We start from the raw sequence: 25,923 nt of genomic DNA on the forward strand, positions 1-25,923 counted from the left end.
GTGGAGGGGGAGGGTTACTTGGAAGGGAAAGAGGGAGACAAGGCAGAGAGAAGAAAGAAAAGAGCGGGAAAGAAACGGGATGAGAGAAAGAAAAGGCGGAGCCTGAGGGAAAAACTTGGGAGAAGGAAAGTGGGAGAAAAAGGAGAAGAGGAAGGATGGAAAATGAGAAAAAGGAAACGGAAAAGGGGAAGGCTGAGGAGGAAAGAACTCAAGAGAAGAGGGAAGGGAAAACCGAAAGCAGGGGCATGAGAGAGAGAGGAGGACAAGGAGCATTGCAGCCAGCCGAGGCTCAAGGGGTCCGGCCACCCCACTGCCGGAGGGGGGCAGCTCCAGGGGCGCACAGGTCCCTGTGGCCCAGAGCTGCGGCTGCGGGGGAGCGGCGGAGCCCGCTTTCTCTTGCCTGCCGAGGTCACCGGCTGGCGTGGGGAGCAGGGGGCGGGGAAACCCCCACCACGCTCCTCTTGAGCCGCTTAAATAGCGGCGAGCGCGCCGGGCCAGTCCCATCTCCCCTTCCCGGCACAGGCAGCGGGCGGCTGCCAGAGGCCGGCGGGCCCTTCACACGCGCTCCCCGCCCGCTCCCCTCCCCGACTCCCGCAGCCGTGGCGCGGCCGGACGAGCAGCAGCAGGCGGCGGCGGCTTCTGGGGCAGCTCCGCGGGATGGAGCTGGGGGACCAGTAGGGCCGGTTCCCCCGCCGCCTGCCCGGCTGGGCTGAGTGCCCCGGCCCCCCGCGCCCGCGGCCGGCTTGGATGCTCCGGGGCGCAGAGCCCAGGATGGCGGGGGCGCAGGAGCAGGTGAGGCAGGGCGCGTGGGACAGGCAGCGGCTCCGGTGGCCGGGGCAGAGCGGAGAGGTTCAGGGCGCGGGGAGGGTTTGGAAAGAATCGCCGCTGTCCTGCCGCCAGAGCCTCCCCGCGTCACACGTTCAGTGGGGGAGGCGGACTACTGTCAGGCGTGGTGTTTGTGGGGGGCTAATGCCGCTGAAGCGGAGCTCCCACGTACACACCGGGCGGTGGGGCGTCACTTGGAGGGAGGGCTCTTGCTTTCTTATTGTTAAACGCCTCTTTGAAACACAGGGCAAGGCCTCCTCCATCCGAGAGAGAGAGAGACGTTAAAAAACCCAGCATTTTAAAGTTTAAAGGCGCGGGAGTCCTCTTCCATAGGAGTGGGATTTGGGAAGGCGGGGTGTGTGTGGTGTAAACAGATTCCTCTGTGCTGTTTTGCTTTCTTAATGCTAAAATGTATTCATTTTATTTATTTATTTTCTGGTGAATCTTCTCGGTGGTGTTCTGCTTCAATGCGTTTTGACTGCTACTCTTAGGAGGTGGTAATCTGAATCTTCCCTTAGGAAAACTTGCTCTCTTTATCATAAGGAATAACGATTTTTAGTATGGAACTAGAGAGCCCTAGGCTCTCTGAAAGATTCTCCGAGTTAAACCCTCCCCATTGGACTGATTCACCAAGTGATGTCTCACTCAGGTACCTGCTGCTCCTGCAGGATCTGCGCCTATTAGACCTTTTTGATCATAGCCAGAAAGTGTTGATGGAGAAAAGAATATATATTAGAAGCCCCAAAGCAGATTTCAGAGTTGCAATCTGTGTGTGAAGCTGATTAATGAAGTGTCTTGCTAAGCAACCCGTGTGAACGTTTGTACATTGTTTAAGAAAATTTTCAAATAACAGCTTAATAAACTTATAACAAAAAGGGGATTTGTTTGTGGATTGCAAATTGCTTTTTAATCCTTTGGAGGGAAATGGGGTAGTTTTGCCAAACTACTTATATGATTCTTTCTATAAATTTATGTGTGCTTTTCCCATCTAAATACATTTATGTTGCTTTATAAATATTTTAGAATAAAATGTTTCTAAAATGCAGTGATCTTTAAAAGTTCCCACAAAACTAAATTTGTTAGCCAAAATGATCATCATTGCATCCACTAGGATAAATATTTTCTTGTCTTTCTGTAATCTACTATTATAAAAGCCAAGATTTTAGTAACAGAGGGGGTTCTGACAGTTACTAAAGTGAAAGAAATTAAAAAATGAGGCACAAATTAAGGCACATGTCATTTAATCTCAATAGGTTGTTTTCATAGCATACCCAGATGAGTACTTTGTGGATAAGATTTTTTAAAATGGGCTTTTAAAATTACACCAAGGTGATTTTTTGGCACCTAAAGTTTGCAGATGATACAAAGCTGGGAGGTATTGCCAATTTAGAGAAGGACCGGGAAATCATATGGGAAGATTTGGATGACCTTGTAAACTGGAGTAATAGTAATAGGATGAAATTTAATCATGAGAAGTGTAAGGTCATGCATTTAGGAATTAATAACAACAATTTTAGTTATAAGCTGGGGATGCATCAATTAGAAGAAATGGAGGAGAAGAAGGACTTTGGAGTATTGGTTGATCACAGGATGACTATGAGCCACCAATGTGATGTGGCCGTGAAAAAAGCTAATGCGGTCTTGGGATGCATCAGGCGAGGTATTTCCAATAGAGATAAGGAGGTTTTAGTACCGTTCTACAAGGCACTGGTGAGACCTCACCTGGAATACTGTGTGCAGTTCTGGTCTCCCACGTTTAAGAAGGATGAATTCAAATTGGAACAGGTACAGAGAAGGGCTACTAGGATGATCCGAGGAATGGAAAACCTGTCTTATGAAAGGAGACTCAAGGAGCTTGGGTTGTTTAGCCTAACTAAAAGAAGGTTGAGGGGAGATATGATTGCTCTCTCTAAATATATCAGAGGGGTAAATACCGGAGAGGGAGAGGAATTATTTAAGCTCAGTACCAATGTGGACACAAGAACAAATGGATATAAACTGGTCATTGGGAAGTTTAGACTTGAAAGTAGATGAAGGTTTCTAACCATCAGAGGAATGAAGTTTTGGAATAGCCTTCCAAGGGAAGCAGTGGGGGCAAAAGACCTATCTGGCTTTAAGATTAAACTCAATAAGTTTATGGAGGAGGTGGTATGATGGGATAACATGATTTTGGTAATTAATTGATCTTTAAATATTCATGGTAAATAGGCCCAATGGCCTGTGATGGGATGTTAGATGGGGTGGGATCTGAGTCACTACAGAAAATTCTTTCCTGGGTATCTGGCTGGTGAAACTTGCCCATATGCTCAGGGTTTATCTGATTGCCATATTTGGGATCGGGAAGGAATTTTCCTCCAGGGCATATTGGAAGAGGCCCTGGAGGTTTTTCACCTTCCTGTGTAGCATGGACCACGGGTCACTTGCTGGAGGATTCTCTGCTCCTTGAAGTCTTTAAACCACGATTTGAGGACTTCAGTCGCTCAGACATAGGTGAGAGGCTTTTCGCAGGAGTGGGTGGGTGAGATTCTGTGGCCTGCGTTGTGCAGGAGGTCGGACTAGATGATCATAATGGTCCCTTCTGACCTTAGTATATATGAATCTATGATTTTCAGAAGTGCTGAGCCCTCAGCAGCTCACACTGAAGTGAGGACTTTTGAAAACCAGACCACTTACCAAAGTGCCTAAATGCACCAAGTGCCCCAATCCCAAGAACACCTGTAATCACAATGGCACCACTAAAAACTGATTTTGGGTCTTCACTTCTTATTTAACTGGTTTTATCAGTTTGTATCAGACCTTTATTATAATATGGTGTGTATTTGTTAATACGTTTTGAATGAAATATCCTAGCAAAATTATCTCTACATTTTGTTCCAGGTCATTATGTTCTTCATTCTATTTTGAACAGGTCACATTGATTATTATTATTTCTTAGCAGCCTCTATAAATTCAACTATATAAGAATCCATTTGAATACTTCAGGGTAGAATTCAAACCTAAAAGACAAAATCAGAGTTAAAGCTAAGAAGTCTTTGCCCATGTTTTATTGCCTTTTGCATGTAGGATTGCTGCTGTCTCAGGTGATTGCATGATGTTTTTCTATGTGCTGAAATATCAAGCCACAAAGGGGTCTGTTTAAGATGCTGTGCCTGTTCCAACAGTCTTCAGTCAATCAGAATTCCAACTAAACTTCACTGGAACTGCAGGATTGGGCCCAGATCAGCAATTTATATTTTGTCTTGATTTTATGTGATCAAATCAGATTGTTAATAAAATTGACACAGTTTAAATTTGTTTGTTTATTTATTGGTGCTTAAGTTCTTTCAAATTTTTACGGTATTTAAAATAAAACAAACAAAAAGCAAGCTGGTATTTGCACCAGCTGTCAGTGGCCCAGAAGAGCCATTAAAGGAGCTGAGGGGAGGGCATAGAGATGTGCTAGTGCCCTTTTCAATGGACAGAGGCCAAGAAGGAGAGGGCATCGGACCCCAGGCAGTGACCCTATGCCACCAGAGGATTCCCCGGAGCTGATGAACTCCTCTGCTGGCTAGTTAAGGTGATCTTATGGCAACTTTGAGTCATCAGAGCATCACAGAGCAACTTCAATGGACTGGAGAATCCAGCCCCTATTTGTGAATTGACCTAATTGTCTCTGTAACTGCCACCAAAAAAAAAAAAAATAGGCAACTGTGAATGTAAGTGTATCATATCGCTGGAATAGGTACATAATTATATAGTTTTGAGATACCTAATAGTAACCAGAATAGATAAATATGTGAACCGAAAAGTTTTACTTTTGAATCCCAAAATGGCAGGTACAGCTCCAGATTATGGTATTCCATCTAATGGATGGTACTACTTAGAGACCTTCTAATTTGCAGCTTTCTGACCGGATCAAAGCTTTTGTGGTCTATTGGGTAAATATACAGTGAGCCAGATCTTCAGCTGGTATAAAATCAGCACAGCTCTACATCTGAGTAAGTGCTGTGTGAGTACAACAAGGCTCCAGTTCAGCAAAGTGCCAAGCGTGTGCTTAAAGTTATATATGTGCTGAATTGGAGCCTTTGTGTGTCTGCAATAATGCTCTATGATATATGTTGTGGCTGTGTAGTGCTTCCTATTTAAAATGAAATAACCTTTAAAAAAAAAGTCCACCTAGCCAAAGTAGTTACTCCATATGATGGACTAATAGCATGAACATTTTAGTTTTAAATAAATAAAGGTACTATAGAACTACTGGAATGGAAGAGAAAGAATCACTTTAAAGTGTTCTTTCTTGGACTCTGCTAATCAACAGTGACTGAAGAGAGAGTTTCATGGATGTACATTTGTTTTGTTTCTTTATATTACAAAATTAGAGAACAAAACAGTTGTGTGAAACAAGTTGCAAAAATTTCATCATCCAATGAAGAGAAATTAGTTTTTGATTATTTACCCTTTGGGAGTAGTATTTTGACATAGTCTTTTATACATTAAGTATCATGTGCCATAATTTGTTTAATTTTTCTACCTACATTAGATGTGCACTGTTGATGAAATGTTTACTCTAAGAGTTATTATTAGTAATGACAATGCTCTTGTGACAGGACAGTACATTAAAAACAAAAGATAATCCTCATCCTGAAGAGCATAAAGTGGGATTTTCAAAAATGCCCAGGATTGACCTAACTATGCTCCCCTTAAAGTCAACATAAATCCCACTGTTGCCATCGAAAGATAAACACATAGAAGATGGAATGTTAGAGGGGAAAAGGCTATTATTGATGAGTAAGTTCAAAACCATTGCACCACAGAATTTGTGTACAGCATCACTTGAGAAAGATGTACAGCACTGCAGTCTCTCTCCGGGTGGAGACCAATCATATTCTCTGTTAAAAATGCTACTAAAGCAAGAAGTGAGGAATGCTGAGTGGTTTAAGCAAGTGACAGGGATAAATATTTGCAGTTAACAGTGTGTCAAGTTTTACTTTGGTGGCTTTTAAGGGTAACTCTCTAGACCTTTAGACAATCAGTAAGCAATTGGTCTATTTTATATTCAGCCTCATGAACTATAATCATACTGTAATCTCCAGGAAACAGGGTTTACAACTTCATCATTTGTTCACTATTAACATTACCACTTGGCAATAGTGACAAAAAATTACTGTTAATGTGCAAGCTTTTAGCGAAGCTTGGTGGATATTTAAAATTGTAATAGGATCCTTTCTTATGAGCTGATATACAGTACTCCGTTAAATAAATGGGGCCAAATTCTGCCCTTATAATCCATAGATGTAGAGTCTCATTCCATCTATATCTCTCTTCTCCTACATTCCAAAATCTGATGGATGACTGTGCAGGAAGGAGGTATGGACTGGGCAGCCAGGTGGAGGAAGGAAATGTGGGTGAGGGATGTCATGGCAATGGAACCTAGGGACATGGTCTGCATCCAGGAGAGAGGAAGCAATAAATGTAATGCCTGTCTGTGAATTCCCCAGGAATTCCCCAGGAATTTTGGGGAAAGTTATGGTAAGACAAGCCCAGTACATGCTGGAATCTTGATTGAGCTTTCTTTTGAGAACTGAACGTTCATTGGTAAGTTTTTGTCAGTCTTCTCCAGGTCCTTTAGCTTTTGAGCTAAGATTGTTTGAGTTAGGAGTGCTACTGGAAAATTCTGGAAGGACTGCTTTGAAGAGTTGAGTAATCTTCCATGGACTGAACTCTAAGTTTTAATACTATACAGAGGATCCTTATGCTAGCATTAAGGGCCTGTTTTTCCTCTTACTTATACCTGTCTGTCACTGGTATAGCTGAACTGATTCCTTGGCCGTAATATTTTAACCTTAGTGTAACCTTTTGGATTTGTCTCTTCTCACATTCTAGTGGTTGTTATGATGTGTCTTTTTGCTTATTTGCCTGCCCATTTGTTTATAATAGGTTGAATGGAAAGTAAGTTTCTGCCTGAGACAAAATATTTTTTTGCAGTGTTGTTGTAGTTACACCCTGGTGGTCCCAAGATATTAGAGAGACAAAATGCAGGAGGTAATATCTTTTATTGGACCAACTGCTGTTGGTGAAAGACAAGCTTTTAAGCTTACACAGAGCTCTTGTTCAGGTCTGAGAAAGGTACTCAGAGGTTACATGTACACACCACAATAAAAGATCAGCAGCATGGCTGCAGCTGGCCTGGGTCAGCAGACTTGGGATCATTGCACTCAGGCTGCAGGGCGATAAAATTGCAGTGTAGATGTTTGGGCTCGAACTGGAGCTCGGGCTCTGAGAATGCATGGGGGAGAAAGGTGAAATGAGACAATCACTAACTACGCTCTAAAATGAACTCACACAGAAGAATGAAACTGTTTTTGCAAAATAAATATTTTATTTCCATATCTGATCTCTCAGTCCCCATTCTCCAAGGAAACCCTCACACCTTCAAAAGACGACCCTGAGTGCTTAAATTCTTCACTTTGCTAGACACTAAAAATCATGGGCTTAATAAAGACACTGTGTTTCTTACAACAATGGATTTATTACAACAATCTGTAACCCGCTAATCACCCTCTTTTGTCCTACTGCTACAGAAGTGTTAAGTGGCTACTTCACCTTGAATGGGCTCTTACAATATGTGTTAACTCCTTATGCTAAACAATCTGTTCCACTTTGTAGTAGAAGTTGGTCCAATAAAAGATATTACTTGACCCACCTTGTTTCTATAAAATAGTGTTGGAATCTCAGAAATTACTGCCTGGCTTGTGGGTTTTGTGATGTGTCCTATAATAAAAACAGGTTCTATCTGAATTGATATGTGGGCTTCATTTTTTTTAATCTAAAAGGTAAACCCAAGAGCTTTACAAAAATAGAAGATGGATTCCATCATAGTGTTCCCTCCAGCATTTTGTTATAAGTTCTGGGCTGATGTTGGAAAACTAATGCAAGAGTTGTTTCAGGGATATAGATTCCAAATTCCTATTATGATGAAGCAATAGAAATGGCCTGAATTACTGAAGTTAGACACCCATTTAGAATTCTGCTACTATAGGCTAGATTGTCCCTAACACAGCTGCACTGGACAATAGCAGGAATAAGGATTCCTCCATGTCCCCTACATAGTTGCTTCAGGGCTATCTGGATGCTTCCCCAGCTCAAAGCTATGCCATTCTTTCTTTTTTATCAATATGAAGTGTCACATGTCCCTCCAAAAGGAATGTGTCTGTGTGCTAATAAAGCTTTCTTAGTTATACAGAAGTCAGTTTTAATTTATGTATATAGACACTCTTACAAGAGGTGTCAAAGTCCACTTTACCATTTGATTTAACCATCCTTACAAATCTATCTTATGTTTTAAATTATTCCCCAAATACACACAAGTTTAATTTCCTTATCTGTTTACCAGCATTGTTTGAAACTTTCTCTATAAAGTATCTTTGGTGCTACATTTTACTTTTATACTTTCTATACTGTTAGCTTTTTTAATTTAAAAGAAATTTGCCTGTTTTCACTGAAACACTTGTTTATTCTCCATAAAATTCTTTCTCCTCATGGCAATGCAAAATAATCTGCTTGCACCAAGGCATGACCTAGACCTTGAACATGTTAATTACAAATTCACCCTAGAGGTCCTTTTGTCTTCTGGAGGAGAACAGTTTTGAAATTTAAATATATAAATGAAAAACAAATAACTGTGTGTTCTTCTCAGATTAAAATCCTGTATAAATTTGCATATAAATAAGCATGGTTCATCTCCTGACAAATTGCTGATTCAGCCTTCTAGACTGATAACATTGTCCACTGCTGCTGGAGCATCCATTAACCTTAAACCAAAGGTCGCTTGGACAGTATGCTATTTAGTCTAAGACCATACAAAGTTTTATATATATAAAAATCACTTGGGGCCAGATTTTCAAAGGCATTTAGGCATCTAAATATGCAGATAGGTGCCTAGGCAGGATAGGCACCTAACCCCACTCAAAAAGAATTAGGCACTTTAGAAAAATCCCATCTGCATCTTTAGGCACCTAAATACCTTTGAAAATCTGGCCCTTAATGCCTACGGAATTAAAGCTAGTGAAAGAAACTGCTACAAGAATAACCCTTCTGTCACGTGGTGTCAGCAGCAACAAGGGGTGGGTTCAATGAGTAGGGTTTCCTCTGAACATTGCAAAACAGAATTAGCCGAGCCTACACCCAGAAACCTGGGAAAACTAAACACCACTCCTGGACACGTGTGAGTCCCATTGCTTCCTCACTTGCAAACACTGAGTCTGTGGACAAGAAGAGAAAACTTTTATTAAGAAGAAAAGGAACACAGCATTAATTTGGGAAACACAGCAACAGTTATTCAAAATTATACAAACAGTAAGTAAACACCCACCCCACAGTATCTTTGGCAGTAGTCCTTTGTCTCAGTTTCCCTCCTTGCAGTGTGAAAGTCTGATGGATGAAAGTCCCTGTAACGTGCCATTTCTCCCTTCCCTGCGCTGCCTCCCATTCATGGTTTGTTGTCCAAGGTCAGCAACATCCCAGAGTCCAGGGGCGTATTCAAGTGGGTTCATCTCCTGCCCATGAGGGAGAGTGATGGTTGAGTGCTGCCTCTGACGCTCCCATCTCTATAGCTGTTGCTTTTGCAGCATGCTGCTGCCACCACTGCTCACTGCAGTCTGTTCTGAGGTTCCATCACCTACCCCAGTCCTTCGTGATTTCAGCTCTTCGTCATTTCACTGGGTACTGGAGAAGTTCACTGATGCCTCTTCTGAGTTGTCTTTCATTGCAGTGCTGTCCCCACACCAGATCTAAGGCTATGTTTACATGATGCACCTTTTAGCCACACAGCTGTGCCACTAAAAGGCGGGTAGCGTAGCCGCTCTTTGTCAGCAGGAGAGAGCTCTCCCGCTGACCAAATAAATCCACCCCTAACGAGCGGCAGTAGCTTTGTCGGCGGGAGAGCTCTCCGGCCGACAAAGCGCTGTTCACACTGGCGCTTCTCGTCGGTAAAACTTTTGTCATTCCAGGGGGTGTTTTTTCCACACCCCTAAACGATAAAAGTTTAACGGATGAAAATGCAGTGTAGACAAAGCCTAAGGCTCAGACCATTAGACCAGCTTATCAGCGATTTCAGCTCCAGTGATCACTGAGAAGAAACAAGGACTCCCAACTGAGTCTGATCAGCTCTGACTTTAAACATTAGAGGGGAGGGTCAAATGGCATCTAAAAGAGTGTGCGCAACCAGATAAGAACACCTGTCTCCACCCCCTCTAACTTTTTCTTGGATTTGGCATCACTACACCCATTGAGTGAGTGAGGTTAAATTAAGGGGGACTCCCCCTCACTTTGGGTATATTATGTACAGTCCTGCTGCCCTTTAGTCATACAATAAGGATAACATTTCATTACCCTTTGCATGACTTAAGTGAATTTTAACCCCAAAACAGTCTAAAATGATATATTTGGCAAGCAAGCATGTCTACTTATCTAGGCAGAATAGGTGTCTATGCAAATACTCAAGCCCTTTTTCCCCAGTTCATCAATAGATGGCAGGGGAAAGCTCTTTGAGACCACTAGCTTACACAGGTTAAATGAACAAGACAAAATTATGGTGATGAATACACCATAATTCTTCCTATAAAACTGTAATTCCATCTCTGGGTTTTGGTAGCATTAACAAATCGATCTATCTATACAGCACCTTCAATCAATGTAATGCCTGAAAGCTTTACAAATGTATTAAAGTGAACATACACAATTCTTTTGTTTTCCCCTACATTAGCCAGACAGTACACAAGGGTTTTTTTTGTTTATGGTGATGGGGTACAATGGGAAAGATAGGCCAGAGAAAGATCATTTTGCTCTTTATTGAAGTCTGAAGACTTTGAGGTTGGTTGTCATTCTGATCTCACCTAGAAGTGAGTTCCACAGTTCTAAGCCTGTTGCCTAGGGAATTGTGTTTCCTGATCACACAAGTTTCATTCTTGAAGGTAACAGTTCCTTGGTTCCAGTAGAATGTAGCTGTCATGGATGGTCATGATCATGATGCTTTGTGAGGCAGATCCTCAGGTAACTTGGGCCAATCACCTGGAGAGCTATGAAGATAAAGATTGAAACCTTGAATCTGATGCGGTGTTCATTTGGAGCCAGTGCAGAGGTGGAAATGCTCTTGGGGGTCTTTTGTTGTGCAGATTGGCTGCTATGTTCTGAACCAGGTGGAGCTTTGTTCAGGTCAGTGGTGTCATCCCTAGATTTGCATGACAGTAGTGAAGTCTGGAACTCATAAATGCATGGACACCATGACCAAGTTCAAATCTGTCAGAATATGCCATCGTTTCCTGGGCAGTGATAGGTAGAAAAGAACATTTTTTGCAGCCATGGCTTTCTGGGTTATCCAAAATTGGTAAGAAGGTCAGTATTTTAGTAAATGTTTACTTTTATGATTTTTCTATGTTAAACTCTCATAATTTTCTGTATGCTAACCAAAAGCCTTGTTATTCTGTATTTATTTATTTATTGCCATATATATATTTAAACTAAAAAGTTTTGTCCTTCAATTGAGCCTAATGGGTGAAGGAAAAATTAACTCAAAAATGGAATGTGTGAAATCTTTTAACCCCTGTTTTTACACTTACTTTACTAATGTAGTCTAGGTGTCCAGGAAAAAGACCCCTCAAAATTTCTACAAAAGTATGTTATAAACATAACGGGGATTGAAAAGGAATATGTGTTATTGCACATGGGTTCTGTAATGGATGAAATAATTACCTATTGAAAGATGCTTTTAACTCATTAAAAATTGTTGGGTTGTCACAGCTGTTAGTAATAATGACCGGATTAGAATTCCATTTATCTTATTCATCACGTAACCTAAAGATATCCTAAAATAGATTCCATCAGTCATTAGAACTTGTGGTAACATTTTTGTAATCACCAGCTGAGGCCAGGGCTTTTCTTGGTGCCAAAAAAGCTGAAGTCTAGTGGCAAGCCAAGGAAACAGAAGAATTAAATGGCTTGGGACAAATATATTTCAGTCCATATTATAGCTTGCTTGGATTTGTTTCTTATATTGGTATACAGTCCAGTTTCTTTTGACAGTATTGTGACAGGGTACTATTAGTAGTCCCCGGATCATTGATGTTGCTGCAGCATGAAGAAGGTGCAGGCTTAGCTGTGAGCAATTAAACACTTTCCATTGGTGGATTATGAGCACCTGGGTGGTAATCACTGGGCTAATGATTTAATTGGGGGGATATAAATGTAAGGAACAGGAAGCAGGGGACTGAGAAGGAAAGTTCAGAGGGGGAGTCTCAGCTGAGAAGTGAGGGCTGTGTGGAAGAGTCCTCTTGCTGCAAGCTTGCATTACACTGTGTTGCTTTGTAATAAAATAGTAAATACATGCTTGGTGAAAGGGTGCAAACCTAGTGTGTGTTTGTGACCATGCAAAGTGGCCAGGCAATGAAGGACCCTGGATAGCAACAGAGGTGCCCCGTGACAAGTATTTTAACATCTTCTAGCACTAAAATATTATTTACCTCTGCATTTACTTGGTACGTTGAATATATAAGTAGTATTTGAAGTCAAGTAGCGTAGGAAAATCTCCAAGTTCCTCACTTGAAGGAGCCATGATTCAGCCCAGGTTATACAGATACAGTGCATATCTCAATAGGGCACTATGATAATTCAAATAGTAATAATATAAAAGATACAGGTTTAAAATAATGGGGTATTCTTTTAAAGTTGGGAAGGTTTTAGAAGATTTTTTTTCTTCTGATACCAGAGATTTTCCATGTATAACCTGCAATTTCTTATTTCACAGAATGATCACTCTTCTTTTATTCTCATCACTCTGTATTAACCCAATAGTGTTGTCTTCCTCTAAAGTTCTTAAATAATTGAATCTGTCACTTGGATTTGACAGTATATCTCCCATTTTTGAAGTTCATTGTTATAGTGATAGTTCTGGAAGGGAACATGATCAAGGACCTTCTAAATATATTCTGTTTAGGACATAAGTACGTACTCCACCTCTGGGGCAGCCTTGATCCCCAAGCATAGTAAAGTCCTTCCTCCAAGTGGCCCTGTGGTCCAGGGCCTTGGGTTCTTGAGGCTCAGTGCCTCTACCTACTGGCTGCCGACATAAACAAACAACCCCTGTGGCCTCTAGGGCATTACTGTTCACAATGAGAGGAAATCAAGGCCCAACAGATAAGGATAAACAACATTTTATTCCCAGAAAGGAGAGGGGTAAATTAAAAGAAAGGGAAGAGGACAGGCAAAGGAATTAAGGATGTATCAAACAGATGAATAAGCAACCTGTCCCACAGCAATAATCGGACACAAAATGCCCATAAACTAAGTAAAATAACAAAAAGGCCCCCTGTGTCTTCCCACAAGCCGTAGTTGTCTGGTGGAGATGGAGGTTAATCGGAAGGACTGTTGTCCTTTACTGGGAAGCCAGTAGTAGCTCTCCTTTTTGGCTGGAGTGGGTCTTCCACATCCCTGGCTGCAGGAGAGGCCTCCAAGGCTCAGCTGGAAAGTGGTTTTAGTATATTCTGAAACAAGACAATAGTCATTTCCCCCCATTATTAAATACATATTATTGCCTCTGTTTTTTATTTTGAGGATTGCTTGAATATTTCTGTATATTCTGTACCACACTTACTGACAGAATTTCTGCTCTTTGTGTGCACATTCTGAAAACAATAACAGGAAAGTGGGGGAGGGATGGGGAGAAAGCAGTCTTGCCTGAATTTGTAGCTGCCTTGTTAGGTAGAATAGAAAAATCTTGGGGGTTTGCTGCAGCGAGAGATGAATAGGCCAGCTAGAGTGGCAGTTATGAGGCCTGCAGCTGGATGTAGCAGCAGTGGATTGGACTGATGGGATGTGAGGGATCAGGTAAAATATTGGAAGGGAGCAAGTCCTGTGAACCTGGTTCAGAGTGGGGTGGGTACACTGGTTTGGAATTGTGTAGGGGAGAGGCTGACTGGAGGTCAGGTGGAAAGGAATCAGTGGTGAGCTGGCAGGCCAGGCAGCTGCAGAAGCTGAAAGAATGGGCTACAGAGTCTGGGAAGGCCATGATGGGAGAATGGGACTGGAGGGCAGGTTGGGTCAAGGGAACATGTTACACCAAATGTTTGCAATACCAATGGGAGCACCCTAGGCACTTAGGTGCACAAGCCCCACTGACTTTCAATGAAATGTAGGCTCCTAAGTCACTTAAGCACTTTTAACATTTTATCCTTAGTTTGGAGTTCCTATTAAATGTCTTAAATTTAATGAAAATCTCAACTAAAAGTGAATTATGCCATTGGGAAACCAGCTCTTTCTTCCATTAACTTGGCACTTATTAATACTCCTCCCCTTTATGCCTTGAAAAGTCATAGAAAAAGTGAACCTTCTCTCTCAGCTTTGGTGCTTTAACTTGAAAAGGTCTGTTGGTAAATCAGCATGTCTCACTTTCCGCAAGTGTTGCTAAAGGGTGTTGGCTCTTACAGGATGCTAAAACATGTATTAATTTAACGTGAAAACAATCTATACAGAAATTCTAAGAGAAAATCCCAAAGATTTTGTATGGCAGCAGGATGCAGCATCTCTTTTCCTGGGTAGGACACTTGTGTAAAAGAAAACAGAGGATAGAGAGATGCAATCATAATAATAGTTAGCATTATTGTTTATATGATGTTAAAGTTGATCAGGTCTGTCAGAGCACACAACTCTGCTCTCATATATGCATGCATAACCCTTACTAGCTTAATAGCAGTTGCAGGGATGCATCTGAAAGTAATATCAGATGCAAAAAGACTAGAAATCCAATGCTGCGTATTATGAGGGAAATGCCCTAGCTTCCACCTCAAGGGCCTGGTCCTGGTCCTGTTGCCATAGAAGTTGTCAAGGTTCCTTCCCCACTCTGAACTCTCAGGTACAGATGTGGGGACCTGCATAAAAGACCCCCTAAGCTTATTCTTAGGTTAAAAACGTCCTCAAGATACAAACTTTGCCTTGTCCTTGAGCCCTATAAACCCTATGCTACCATCACCAAGCATGTTAAACAAAGAACAGGGAAAGAGCCCACTTGGAGACATTTTCCCCCAAAATATCCTGCCAAGCCCTACACCCCCCTTTCCTGGGGAAGGCTTGATAAAAATCCTCACCAATTTGTACAGGTGAACACAGACCCAAACCCTGGGATCTTAAGAACAATGAAAAATCAATCAGGTTCTTAAAAGAAGAATTTTAATTCAAGAAAAGGTAAAAGAATCACCTCTGAAAAATCAGGATGGTAAATACCTTACAAGGTAATCAGATTCAAAACATAGAGAACCCCTCTAGGCAAAACCTTAAATTACAAAAAGACACAAAAACAGGAATATACATTCCATTCAGCACAGCTATTTTACCAGCCATTAAACAAAGGAAATCTAATGCATTTCTAGCTAGATTACTTACTAACTTTTTACAGGAGTTCTGAGCTGCATTCCTGATCTGTCCCAGCAAAAGCATCACACAGACAGACAGACCCTTTGTTCCCCCCCCCCGTCCCCCAGCTTTGAAAGTATCTTGTCTCCTCATTGGTCATTTTGGTCAGGTGCCAACGAGGTTATCTTAGCTTCTTAACTCTTTACGGGTGAAAGGGTTTTGCCTCTGGCCAGGAGGGATTTTATAGCACTGTGGACAGAAAGGTGATTACCCTTCCCTTTATGTTTATGACAGAAGTCAATGAGAGTTTTGGTAATGGGAGGTGGATTGGGTCCCCAATTCATCAAGTATAGATAGCAATGGATCATATTGTTTTTCTAATTTGGCTTGAGTTTTTACTTTCAGACTCTGTTCCTATGCTTATAATTTTTGCTATGTGTTGGGTTAGGTTTTGATGAGTGAGTTAAAAAATATATGCAAAGTTGCTTCAAGATGAAGGAGGACTTTCTGTAAATTTGTGCTGACTGCATATTAGATTAAGTGCATTTTAGATTATGTTTATTTGTATTCTTTGGTACAATTTGGATGTTTTATGCACAATTTCTTTGAGCTGGATGGGTGCATGTGACATGCCGAAAAGTAAACGTTTGATCATTTAAATTGTTTTTATTTGTAATATAAAATAACCCTTCAGTGGGGTTGTAGTCTTGAAAATTGGCTAGGAAATGTGCTAATTCCATTTTCCCACAAAATCTGTACTGCAAGTCTGTTACCTATGTTAGACCCCACCACGCGTAAATTCCCTCTACCACATTTCTTACATGCTTGTCCATCTGTGTATATGTACTTTGAGAAATGGAACATCCAGTTAACCAGAACAGTCAAAGCAAGGCTTCTGTAGTGCTTTGCATAGAAAACCAGCTGCAAAGGGAAGCCATACGGTCCTAGTCAGTTTGACCCTGTGCACACTATGGCTTATAATAATGTTTGAAACTCTGCCCCACAATAACCTGTGTGCATATCCTTAAATAGTGCAGGAGGGATTTAGGGAAAAGCACATTTTGTTACCAATTTCATTTACTGAATAGGCATAAACTTTAATCAAATATAGGGAAGATAGAAAAATACATGTACAGTTTAAAAAGTCCTCTTTCTGATCCTGCTCAACAGAGAATATCTTCTGTGTACTTTATAGAGTCTTAGCATTCGTCACTAATTTAAAGTACACTTCTATTCTGGATGGTGACTAAAAAATGACAGTATAGAATTGTGTTTGTCTCAATGATTTCCAGATAAAATATGCTTCCATGGAAAAACATTTATTTTTCCCTAATTGCCGGCCTCAGAAACTCCATTTGGGATTTGCAGATAAATCTGAGTTAATTCTTTCTCACAGACCATCACCAATGATAAAAGCTCTGCAGGTCAGATTTGGCTCTAAGGTAGAATCTGTGCCACCATATCGCTTTCAGTTGGTTAATACAGGTTTAATGGATGTGTAATTGGAACTTAATGAAGAATTTTATCATCATGCCTCTGCCGAGTAGTAACAAATGTTGGGGTCTTACAAGTCAGTTTCCGATTGGAGGAGAAATCAGCGGTGCAGACTTTGAATATATTCTTAGTGTAACTTGTTTTGTTTTTTTTTACACATATACACAAGTCTTGAAACAGAAGTGGTCACAAACAGCATGCAAACAATCTTCTCTTTAAGAACTCTGAGACAAACACCAATGCTCAATTCTCAGGGAGCGACTCTGCCTCAAGAACTGACTATAGTTACAGAGATTAAGGCAGAGAGCAAACTCTGTAGCTGCTTGCCACAGTTCCCCTAAAGGAACCACAACAGAACAAACAACAAAGCATTTCTTCCAGGACTAGAAACTTGCTCATATGCAAAGAAAAATAACTTGTAAAACGATGTCACAGCACCATCTGGACATTCCTGTCATAATACTGCAGATGATGTGCAAGAAGGAATAGAATCCAAATCATTCTCCTATCTGTGCTGACCTTTCAGAAATAATAGAAATAAAACATTTTTATTACTGTCAGCAGATATAATTCTGAATACAAGCAGAAAGCAGATCTGATGCCATTTTTATATAATTTTCTGAGTAGAATTTGCACTTTAAGGCTGTTAGACAAACTTCAGAGGCATGGAAGTATGAATGTGGAAAAATTAGACGGTTTTGTAACAGACAAAACAAAAGTATAGACTTCACCAATCATTACATTTTTGTTTTTATTGATTAGTTCTGTGGACTGTGAGGCCTTCATGTGAATCACATTCTAGCTGTCAAGTCCTATTAATTGCAAAACAACTGAATTTAGTAATTTTCCCTCCCCACATTGAGTCATGAGACTGGGTATGCCGGGAACTTGGGGTTACTGATAGGTGATGTTGAGAATATAACTGGTTTATTCCTATGGCATTATCAAATTTTTTAGATTGTATGTTTCTTTTGGGCAATAGTTAATCCACTGTCGCACTTTGTTAGATTCTCTTAGACCCACATGCATCCACTTGTCAATATATAAAGGAGTTCAATATCCCTTATATATTGTAACATAGATACAGAGGAACTGGAAGAAAATGTAAATTAAAGTGGGTTTATAGCCACTTTTTCATAAAGAAGCAATTACCGTGATAAATATAAAATCATAACAATGAGTGACCAAATTAACTGTGCCCCCGAGGCTGCTCTAACCCGTGCTGTGGAGGTGATGGTGGACAGGGGAGAGTGGAGCATGTTATTTCAGTCCTTGCAGCAGCTCCAAATCTGGGAGGCACAAAAATGGTTTAAGGCTGCCTTTGTCCCCACCCAGTCCTCGGGATGAGTCTTCTATGCTGTGCCTCTCAGAAATCACAAAACAGAATCTGTCCCTAATTAACTTATGAATCCCAAAGCCAAACATGGAGTACCTTCTTCCACTGCTGTGGAGGTTCAGTTACAGCCCAAGAGCATGTACTCTGGCATAAAAAGCCTATGTTGTATAACAAGGGGAAAAAAGCCTCAGATGATTCTGACAGCTTCTCAAATTCTGTGTTTTTTCCACAGTCAATATGGGCAGTTAACTGAATTTCTTAACTGTTTAAGATTTCTGCTCAGAAACCCAATCAAATCCAAAAGAGAAGCCACAAATCCACTCACCACTTCTGTCTTTTAAAAAAAATTCTCCAGGACCCACTGTCTCCCAGGTCCTCATTTTCTGTCCAATCCTGCAAGGTCCTTAGTGTGTCTTGAAAGTTTCTGAGCAACCTAGTTTCCTATCATGGCCAAGGAGCATTGAGGTTGCTCAGGAACTAACAGCAGGAACCCACACCTTGCAGGATTGGACTAAATCCTCTTATATTTCCATAAGAGAGCCATCACCCAATTTATGTCTACAATGTGGATCAATATCGGCCTGGGTCTAAACCGTATATCGGGCATGGCGTTTCTGCTCATCCTTGCTAATGGGTTAGTTGTACAGTACAGTACCTGCTCATTGGCTGTACCATAAGTTAACAGCTCTCATTTTTCAGTTCAGAAGGTGGAGAAAGCTACTAGTGGAGAGGCATTCTAATAAACAAACTAAGGAAATACAGCCTAGATGGAGCTACTCTGGGAATGGTTTTCCAACCAGTTACGCACCCACCTTAGAGTGTAATTATCAGTGGTTCACAGTCAAGCCAGAAGGGCATATCGAGTGAGGCCCACAGGGATCAGCTCTGGGTCCAATTTTGTTCAATATCTTCATCAGTGATTTAGATAATGGTATAGAGAGTACACTTATAAAGTTTGCAGATGGTACCAAGTAGGGAGGGGTTACAAGTGCTTTGGAGGGTAGGATTAAAATTCAAAATGATCTGGACGAACTGGAAAAATGGTCTGAAGAAAATGAGATGAAATTCAAGAAGGACAAATGCAGAGTACTCCATTTAGGAAGGAACAGTCAGTCACATGCATACAATATGGGAAATGACTAGCAAGGAGTACTGTGGAAAAGGATCTGGGGGTCATAGTGGATCACAAGCTAAATATGAGTCAACAGTGTGCTTACAACTTCTGGTGAGGCTTCTCTACCAAGATGTTCCATAAAATAATCTCCCATGTCTAAACCCTCCTCCCAGCCTGTCCAAGTTCTTGCCGGTTTATTCACAGAGAAAACAAATGCTTTCCAGAAAAGGGCTTCTCCTCTTTGACTCTAGACTTAGACTGTAAGGTCTCTCTGCTAATGCTATCTGTCCTTTGGAGACCCTATATTCGAATGCCCTTTTCTTTCCCACACATCCCATACCTGCCCTATTATAATTACATTTTTTACAGCATCCCAAAATGTACTGGACACCTCATAGAACAAACAAAAATTCCTGTGTCAAAGAGCTTACTATCTCATTACAGGTAAGATGCAATGAGCAATACCATAGTAAATAATAGGATAGCAGTGGGTGGCACAGATAAGGTGACACTAACAAGATCACACAATTATCTGTGTTTATGTGCAGGCCTGCCATTAATTTCAGGGAGGAGGGTGGTGGTTGTGTGGAGAACTGAGGCAATAGGAGGTGAAAAACATGTAATAGAAAAGGTCAGAAAGAGATCAAGGAGGACTGTGGAACTAGGGAGAGGCAAATTGAAAAGAGGAGCTTCACTTACCTTCTTCAAATCCACTAGGTCTGTGATACCTTTGGGTGAAGAGTCCAGACCTTCTTGAGCTTGTATTATCGCCTGGTTTTGATCTTACGGGCTACAGTCTGCTCTGCTTTACATCCTGTGTAACCCTGGGTGCATATGAGGGCAGAATTTGGCTCTGTGAGCATGAACCTCTGCTGGTGTAAAATTGCCATAGGTCCAAAGACTACTATCTAAACTGTTAGTGTTTGAACTAGTTTGTAAGACCCCTATATGGCTATAGATGGAGCAACACACTATTAGCAATTAGTAAATAATCTGTTAGACTGGCAATTCACAATCATCTCATTGACAATGCTAATAAGATCTGAGTGAATTAGCCACAGGCTGTCTTGTTTGCTGAATTTGGTCAGCAATAGACTTAAACTTGTGTAAAAAAAAAAAAAACATACACAGGGAATTGGTGACATTTTTTATTAATGCACTTGTGATTATGGCAGTAATGGGAATGTCAAAATTATTTAATGAGTTTGTACTGACACAATCATTGCTACAGCTGCTGTTTTTCCTCTTTTCTTCAAATTTTTCCATGTAGAGTTCTCAGCACCATCAGTCAAGAGGACTGGGGGTGGAATAGAAACAAAGGAAACTTTAGTCTTTGTCATTCCCAAGGTCAACTGAAGGGATAAGGTTAGAAATAATGTTGACAGTTGGCAATGCTACTTATAAAAGCAGAGGCATGATGAGCTTTTGTTTTTTGGGGTTTTTTTTTGAGGTTTATGTTGCATTATATAGAATGCACACTAATTTAGATTGGGTTGTTGTTTCAGAAAATATGATGCCTATTTATATGCCAACACATCTTTGCCTTTTTCATATAATCAGATTAATCTCATAATTCCTAACATGTATGTTGTGCCTCTGACAATTTTTAAAATATTTTCCTCTTCTTGAAATCTGTATTATTTAACCCAAAAAAGGTCATTCAGGATTATGATGGAAATTTAACTCCATTAACAGGTGACCTGAACAATTTTTTAAAAGATTGTATTTTTTTCGTAGTTCCTTTGGGCAGGTACTGTACTTTCAATTCCCTCTGTAAAGCAACATGCACATGTATAAAACTATTATTTGTATTATGGTAGCATCTAGGAATACTTGTCAAAGACCGCGACCCCATTGTGCTAGGCACTGTACAGGCACATACAAAAAAGACAGTCCCTACCTCAAAAGGCTTACAATCTACAGTGAGACAGGAGACAGAACAGGCAGAGGATGGGGGTGGGTTGAGAGGATGTGGTTACAAATCTTCGCAGACAAGCAGAGGCCTCAGCTTGCTATCCAAATATGTAGTGATTTGCAAGCATCATGGCACTTGACATAAATATTAATATAAATAAAAGAGGATTTTATAAGGAAGTCTCCTTAAACTCCATATTCTTTAGCTTTATCCACATGTCCCCCAGCAAAAAAGTAAGTATCTAGATATATTTAGTGCCAGCTTCTTATCTTAAATATGAGACTGTTTTTGCAATCTCTCCCACAGTCTAGTAGTTCATTTTTGCCTTACATTTTTTGTATGCTGTTTGTGAAAGGTGCTGGGTGGAGAGGCTTGGAGAATGAAGTGCTCTGTTTACACATTGTACAAATATAGCATTACCAATGGTAAGGCCAGATTTTTTACACAGCCCTACAAAAGTGTTTCAATGGTATGCAAGAATCTGGCTTTATTTTGCAGCATGTGTTTAGGGAGGTACAGTGTATAGACTAATTGTCAACTTGATTAAAAGCCCTGATTGTAGTAACTTTTATTTTTCCTTTGCTTTTCTTTTCAGATCCTGGATACGGGAACTCGTCACCACACTGTGACAAAAGCAGACGTTCCTGATCATATCCTTTATGCTACTGGAACTTGTGTTCTTATAATTGGATCTATTGGAGTTACAGGAAACCTTTTGGTTTTTTATGCATTTTACAGGTACAGAAATTCAGTTCCAGACATGGTTGATTTAGCAAGTCCAATGACTTGAGTTTGTACAGTAGAGTGTGTGTGTGTGTGTGTGAGAGAGAGAGAATATTCTGAATCAGTTTCCTCTCTGCACATATTTGTTGATGATGTGAGATGCAGAAATGACCATGTGCATATTATCACTAGGAGCATCACTGTAAATTCCTTTTCCTTTGAGTAATTAAAAACTATGAGAAAATAAACACGTGGGATTTGTTTTATGATGGACTAAAATTACAGATTTGAAGAAATGCTTAATTGCACCATTATATTCTCTCTTGCTCTGTCCCCGACTCCCTTCACCCTCTACCGCCCAAGAATATGTGAAAGATACTATGAAGACTGCCTCATACAGTCACCTGAAGGTGCTGGGGCTGGGGGGATTTGGATCCAGGAAGCGCCATGGTACATGAAATGAGGATATACCATCAATGCTCTCCATGCCTGCAGACAGACAGTAGGATTCCTGTCTGTATTTATACTTTGATGGCTCGTGACAATGTAAAGCAGGGAGAGTTCTCCTGTCGACATAATAAAACCAGCTCAACAAGCAGCGGTAGCCGTGTCGGCGGGAGAGCAGCTCCCACTGACATAGTGATGTGCACATCAGCGTTTAGGCTGGTAAAACGTATGCTACTTGGGGGTGTTTTTTCACACCCGTCTGGAAAGGCTGGTTTAGTGGAGAACAATGCCACAGGGAAGTGGTCCCATCCCACACCAAGGGCCTGACACCTATGAGAAATTTTTCCTGCCATCAGGAGAGACAAGCAGAGCATGGTGTGGAGCCAGCACTCACAGCCTTTATACCTTCCCATCCAAGATCTGAGGGCTTCATCATCTTTTTTGCTCACAGCAGCAGAGGGGTGAATCTGGGTCAGCTGTCTGTAGGGCCGGATTTCCAATTAGGCACAGTAGCGGCGCCTAAAAGTGAAAAGTTGTCTCCTGGCATGGGTTGGTTGCTGCACAACATGTGGGGCTGGAGCAGGGTGAGCGTCCAAGTCAGCCCACATGAGGGCACTCTGAGCCATGGCCAGGAGGGGTGGCTGCAGCAGGTTCTGGGAGCATCCCAGCCACTTCCCAATCTCGGCTGTCTGTGCCTGGGAAGGACAGGGTTTGGAGTGGCTGGTGCCCCATTCACTTGCACAGGCAGAGCAGGAGCGTGGCTGCCATGCTGGGCTGCACGAGGGACGGAAGACACCCAAGGCCTGTTCACAGTGGGGAGAGACACAGTTCCCTCATTGCACCTTGCCCGGCTCAGGCTGGGAATGCCATGCATAGCAGAGGGTCTCGTGTATTCCAGGGAAGGCTGTGCCCTGGCTGCCCCGACTGCCCTGGGACTGCTCCACCAGCAGAGAGCGGGGGCTAGGAGCGGGCAACGCTGCTTTGAGGGGCTGCTGCAGGGAGGAAAGGGACCAGTATATTGTGGTCGGCACAAATTTGACACAATACACAATAAGTTTCACATTCATATTGATGCAGGGTCAGCTGTAGGTGGGCGGAGGCCAGGGGGGCTGAAGATGCTGTTCCGAGGGGCACATAAAGTGTAAATCCAGCCCTGGCTGTCTGAATTTTGATACTGATTCCCACAGACTGATGTTGCTATACTTTTCCCACAGCAAAATATTATTGCAACACTTACTATTTTGCCCTTCATACAGAAATTTAAAAATGGCTCAACTGTTAATAGTGCTCCATCAGCCAGTGAGTTTGAAAAAAATATTGGTTCGATAATATTACTATATGCTCTTGGAAAATCACTTTTGAGCATGCTCATTAGATATGTTACAAGTAAAATAGATAACGCAAATTTTTCTTTTAAAAATAGCTTTTTTAAATTGGCAGTGTTTAACATCAGGGACAGAAGAAAGTTCTGGTTTTGTGAAAACTGCAGTTGTAGCAATTTCACACATTTTGCTGCATTCTGCAGTGTCCTGCAAAATCTAGGCTTTCATTTAAAATGTGGGTTTTTTTTTTCTTTGCAGTTGGACAGTTAGTATATGGCTTCTTTGAAGCACTTTCTGATAGCTGAAGGGTGGATCCATTTGGCGCAGCTAAAATTTTCAACAAAGATTGAGTGGAGAGAGCGAGAGATGAGACAGCAGTATTTACAGTAGGCAGAACATGTAGGTTACACCTTGGTCAGGCTTTTCTATGCAAGTCACTGCTTTGGGGAAGTTGAGTGCCACTTTTGGCATATGCCTTGAATTTAAATGAATATGCAAATGAGAAACAGCACAGAAAATCATTGAGATGAAAGCTCCACAGTGCCACTTTTACAGTCACTTTCCAGTTTAATGATTTTAGAAGCCAAGAGAGTAGAATCAGCATTGCATACAAACTTCTTTACAATGGAGGGGTCAGATAAAATTATGGTTATAACTACAGTAGCTCATTGTGGCAAACTGCTTCATTGCTTCAGCTTCTTTGATGAAGCACATCATAAAGATCATAGAATCATAAAATATCAGGGTTGGAAGGGACCTCAGGAGGTCATCTAGTCCAATCCCCTGCTCAAAGCAGGACCAATCCGCAACTAAATCATCCCAGCCAGGGCTTTGTCAAGCTTGACCTTAAAAACGTCTAAGGAGATTCTATTACAATATTAACCCATCTGTGATCATTATGGTAGGTACACAGAGCAGTGGTGAGTGTGTATTTTGCCCCATGTACCTGTTACATTAGGTGGCACTGAAGCAGTTAAAATTGTCTCAGCATTTCCATTCTGCATGTATATCTTCAAGGATTTATAGCTGGGATGTAACAATTCTCCCAGGCAGAAATGTGGCATACAAGTTAATGCAAATGTTATAAATACTACTGTGCTCGTTGGACGAAAAGAAAATATGTAATTGTACCTTGTGGTACTTTGTCTCTTTACACACCAGTTACTGTTTTAGTTATAAGTATGTAGTCTAGAGGTTTGCTTCTTATAAACAGCTCTATAATTTAAGACTCTAGATGAATAAAATGTCATTTGGTCTTGTGTATCTCCTTCGATGCTTAGGTTATCAAAAAGCACTTTGCAAAAAATGAGTTAGATCCTGCTAATACAGTGACTGACTAAACCAGCACAGCAGCTATTAAAAATTCAGTGATCACCCATGGGTAGCCTTTGATGCTGTACTCTCTGTTAGGGTCTGACCCTGTGAAATGGTGAGCACTCTCAACCGACGGCTGTCAATGGTAACTGAGCGTGCTCAGCACATGTCAGGATCTGGCTCTATTGAGCAAAAACATGTTTCTCGGGAAATTTAGAGTTCTCTCCTATTCTGTTAAAATGGAGTGTGGTAAGTATGGGTATATTCAATATATTTCTACATTTATTGATAAAATGTTGGAAAATAGATCCTTTCCTCTTCCCCTCGTCATTGTTCCAAAATCCTGACATCCATAATGGATGAATGGTAATGGATTGATGAATGAAGCATAAAATTGTAACCTAGAAAGTGTCAGATTCTTTGACTAAGTAAACAGTAAAAACAAAATTAACTCTCTGGCTTGTATTTATTTATTTTATTGCATTATTTTTAAGCAACAAGAAACTGAGGACAGCGCCAAACTACTTTATAATGAATTTGGCTGTGAGTGACTTCCTGATGTCTGCTTCTCAGGCCCCCATTTGCTTTATCAACAGTTTGCACAAAGAGTGGATACTTGGCGAAATAGGTACTTTTCAATACTACTTCATATCTCCCTCTGCATGGGAACCTATCTTAGCCATCAGCTTGTGGCATGGAGGCAGTCACACAAGACTCTTGAGGCACAAGCCAAAGTCTTGACATCATCAACCAACAGGACTGGCAGAAAGTCACTGAATCCCTACCCTCTTGTGTTTTATAGGTTTGGTTCCTTCCCCTTCCAGTTCTTTGAATGAAAGGAATCAAACCTCTGGCTTCAAGAGTAACACCATAGTGATCACATGACCACTTAGCATGTAAAGCCAGTTACCATGCTTGATGATGGGTAGAATAATTCATAATTTGTTAAGCCATATATAGAGTTTTTTTCTTTTTCTTGATTGACAGTGAATTATGTATTTATTTGTTTCGAAATGTATATCTGGAACCTAGTACGAGGCCCCTGGGAGAATTC

The 25,923-nt window shown here is 41.1% G+C and overlaps 1 protein-coding gene across 4 annotated transcripts in view; it reads left to right on the forward strand.

Annotated features, from left to right (window-relative positions):
- Nucleotides 1-223: 223 nt before the first annotated feature.
- The window catches only part of LOC140910237 (melanopsin-like), a 73,207-nt gene continuing 47,507 nt past the window's right edge, over nt 224-25,923 (forward strand). For 3 of the 4 annotated variants that reach the window (XR_012158464.1, XM_073340705.1, XM_073340707.1), the window contains exons 1-3: nt 224-792; nt 21,659-21,801; nt 25,364-25,497. Coding sequence is in view for 3 of the 4 variants with exons in the window: in XM_073340705.1 (XP_073196806.1) it covers nt 748-792; nt 21,659-21,801; nt 25,364-25,497 (322 nt within the window). In the remaining variant the exon portion in view is untranslated. The remainder of the gene's footprint in view (nt 793-21,658; nt 21,802-25,363; nt 25,498-25,923) is intronic. The other variant, XM_073340706.1, reaches the window with a different exon arrangement.

Source organism: Lepidochelys kempii, chromosome 4 (genome assembly GCF_965140265.1).
Source record: "Lepidochelys kempii isolate rLepKem1 chromosome 4, rLepKem1.hap2, whole genome shotgun sequence".
Taxonomy (NCBI): domain Eukaryota; kingdom Metazoa; phylum Chordata; order Testudines; family Cheloniidae; genus Lepidochelys; species Lepidochelys kempii.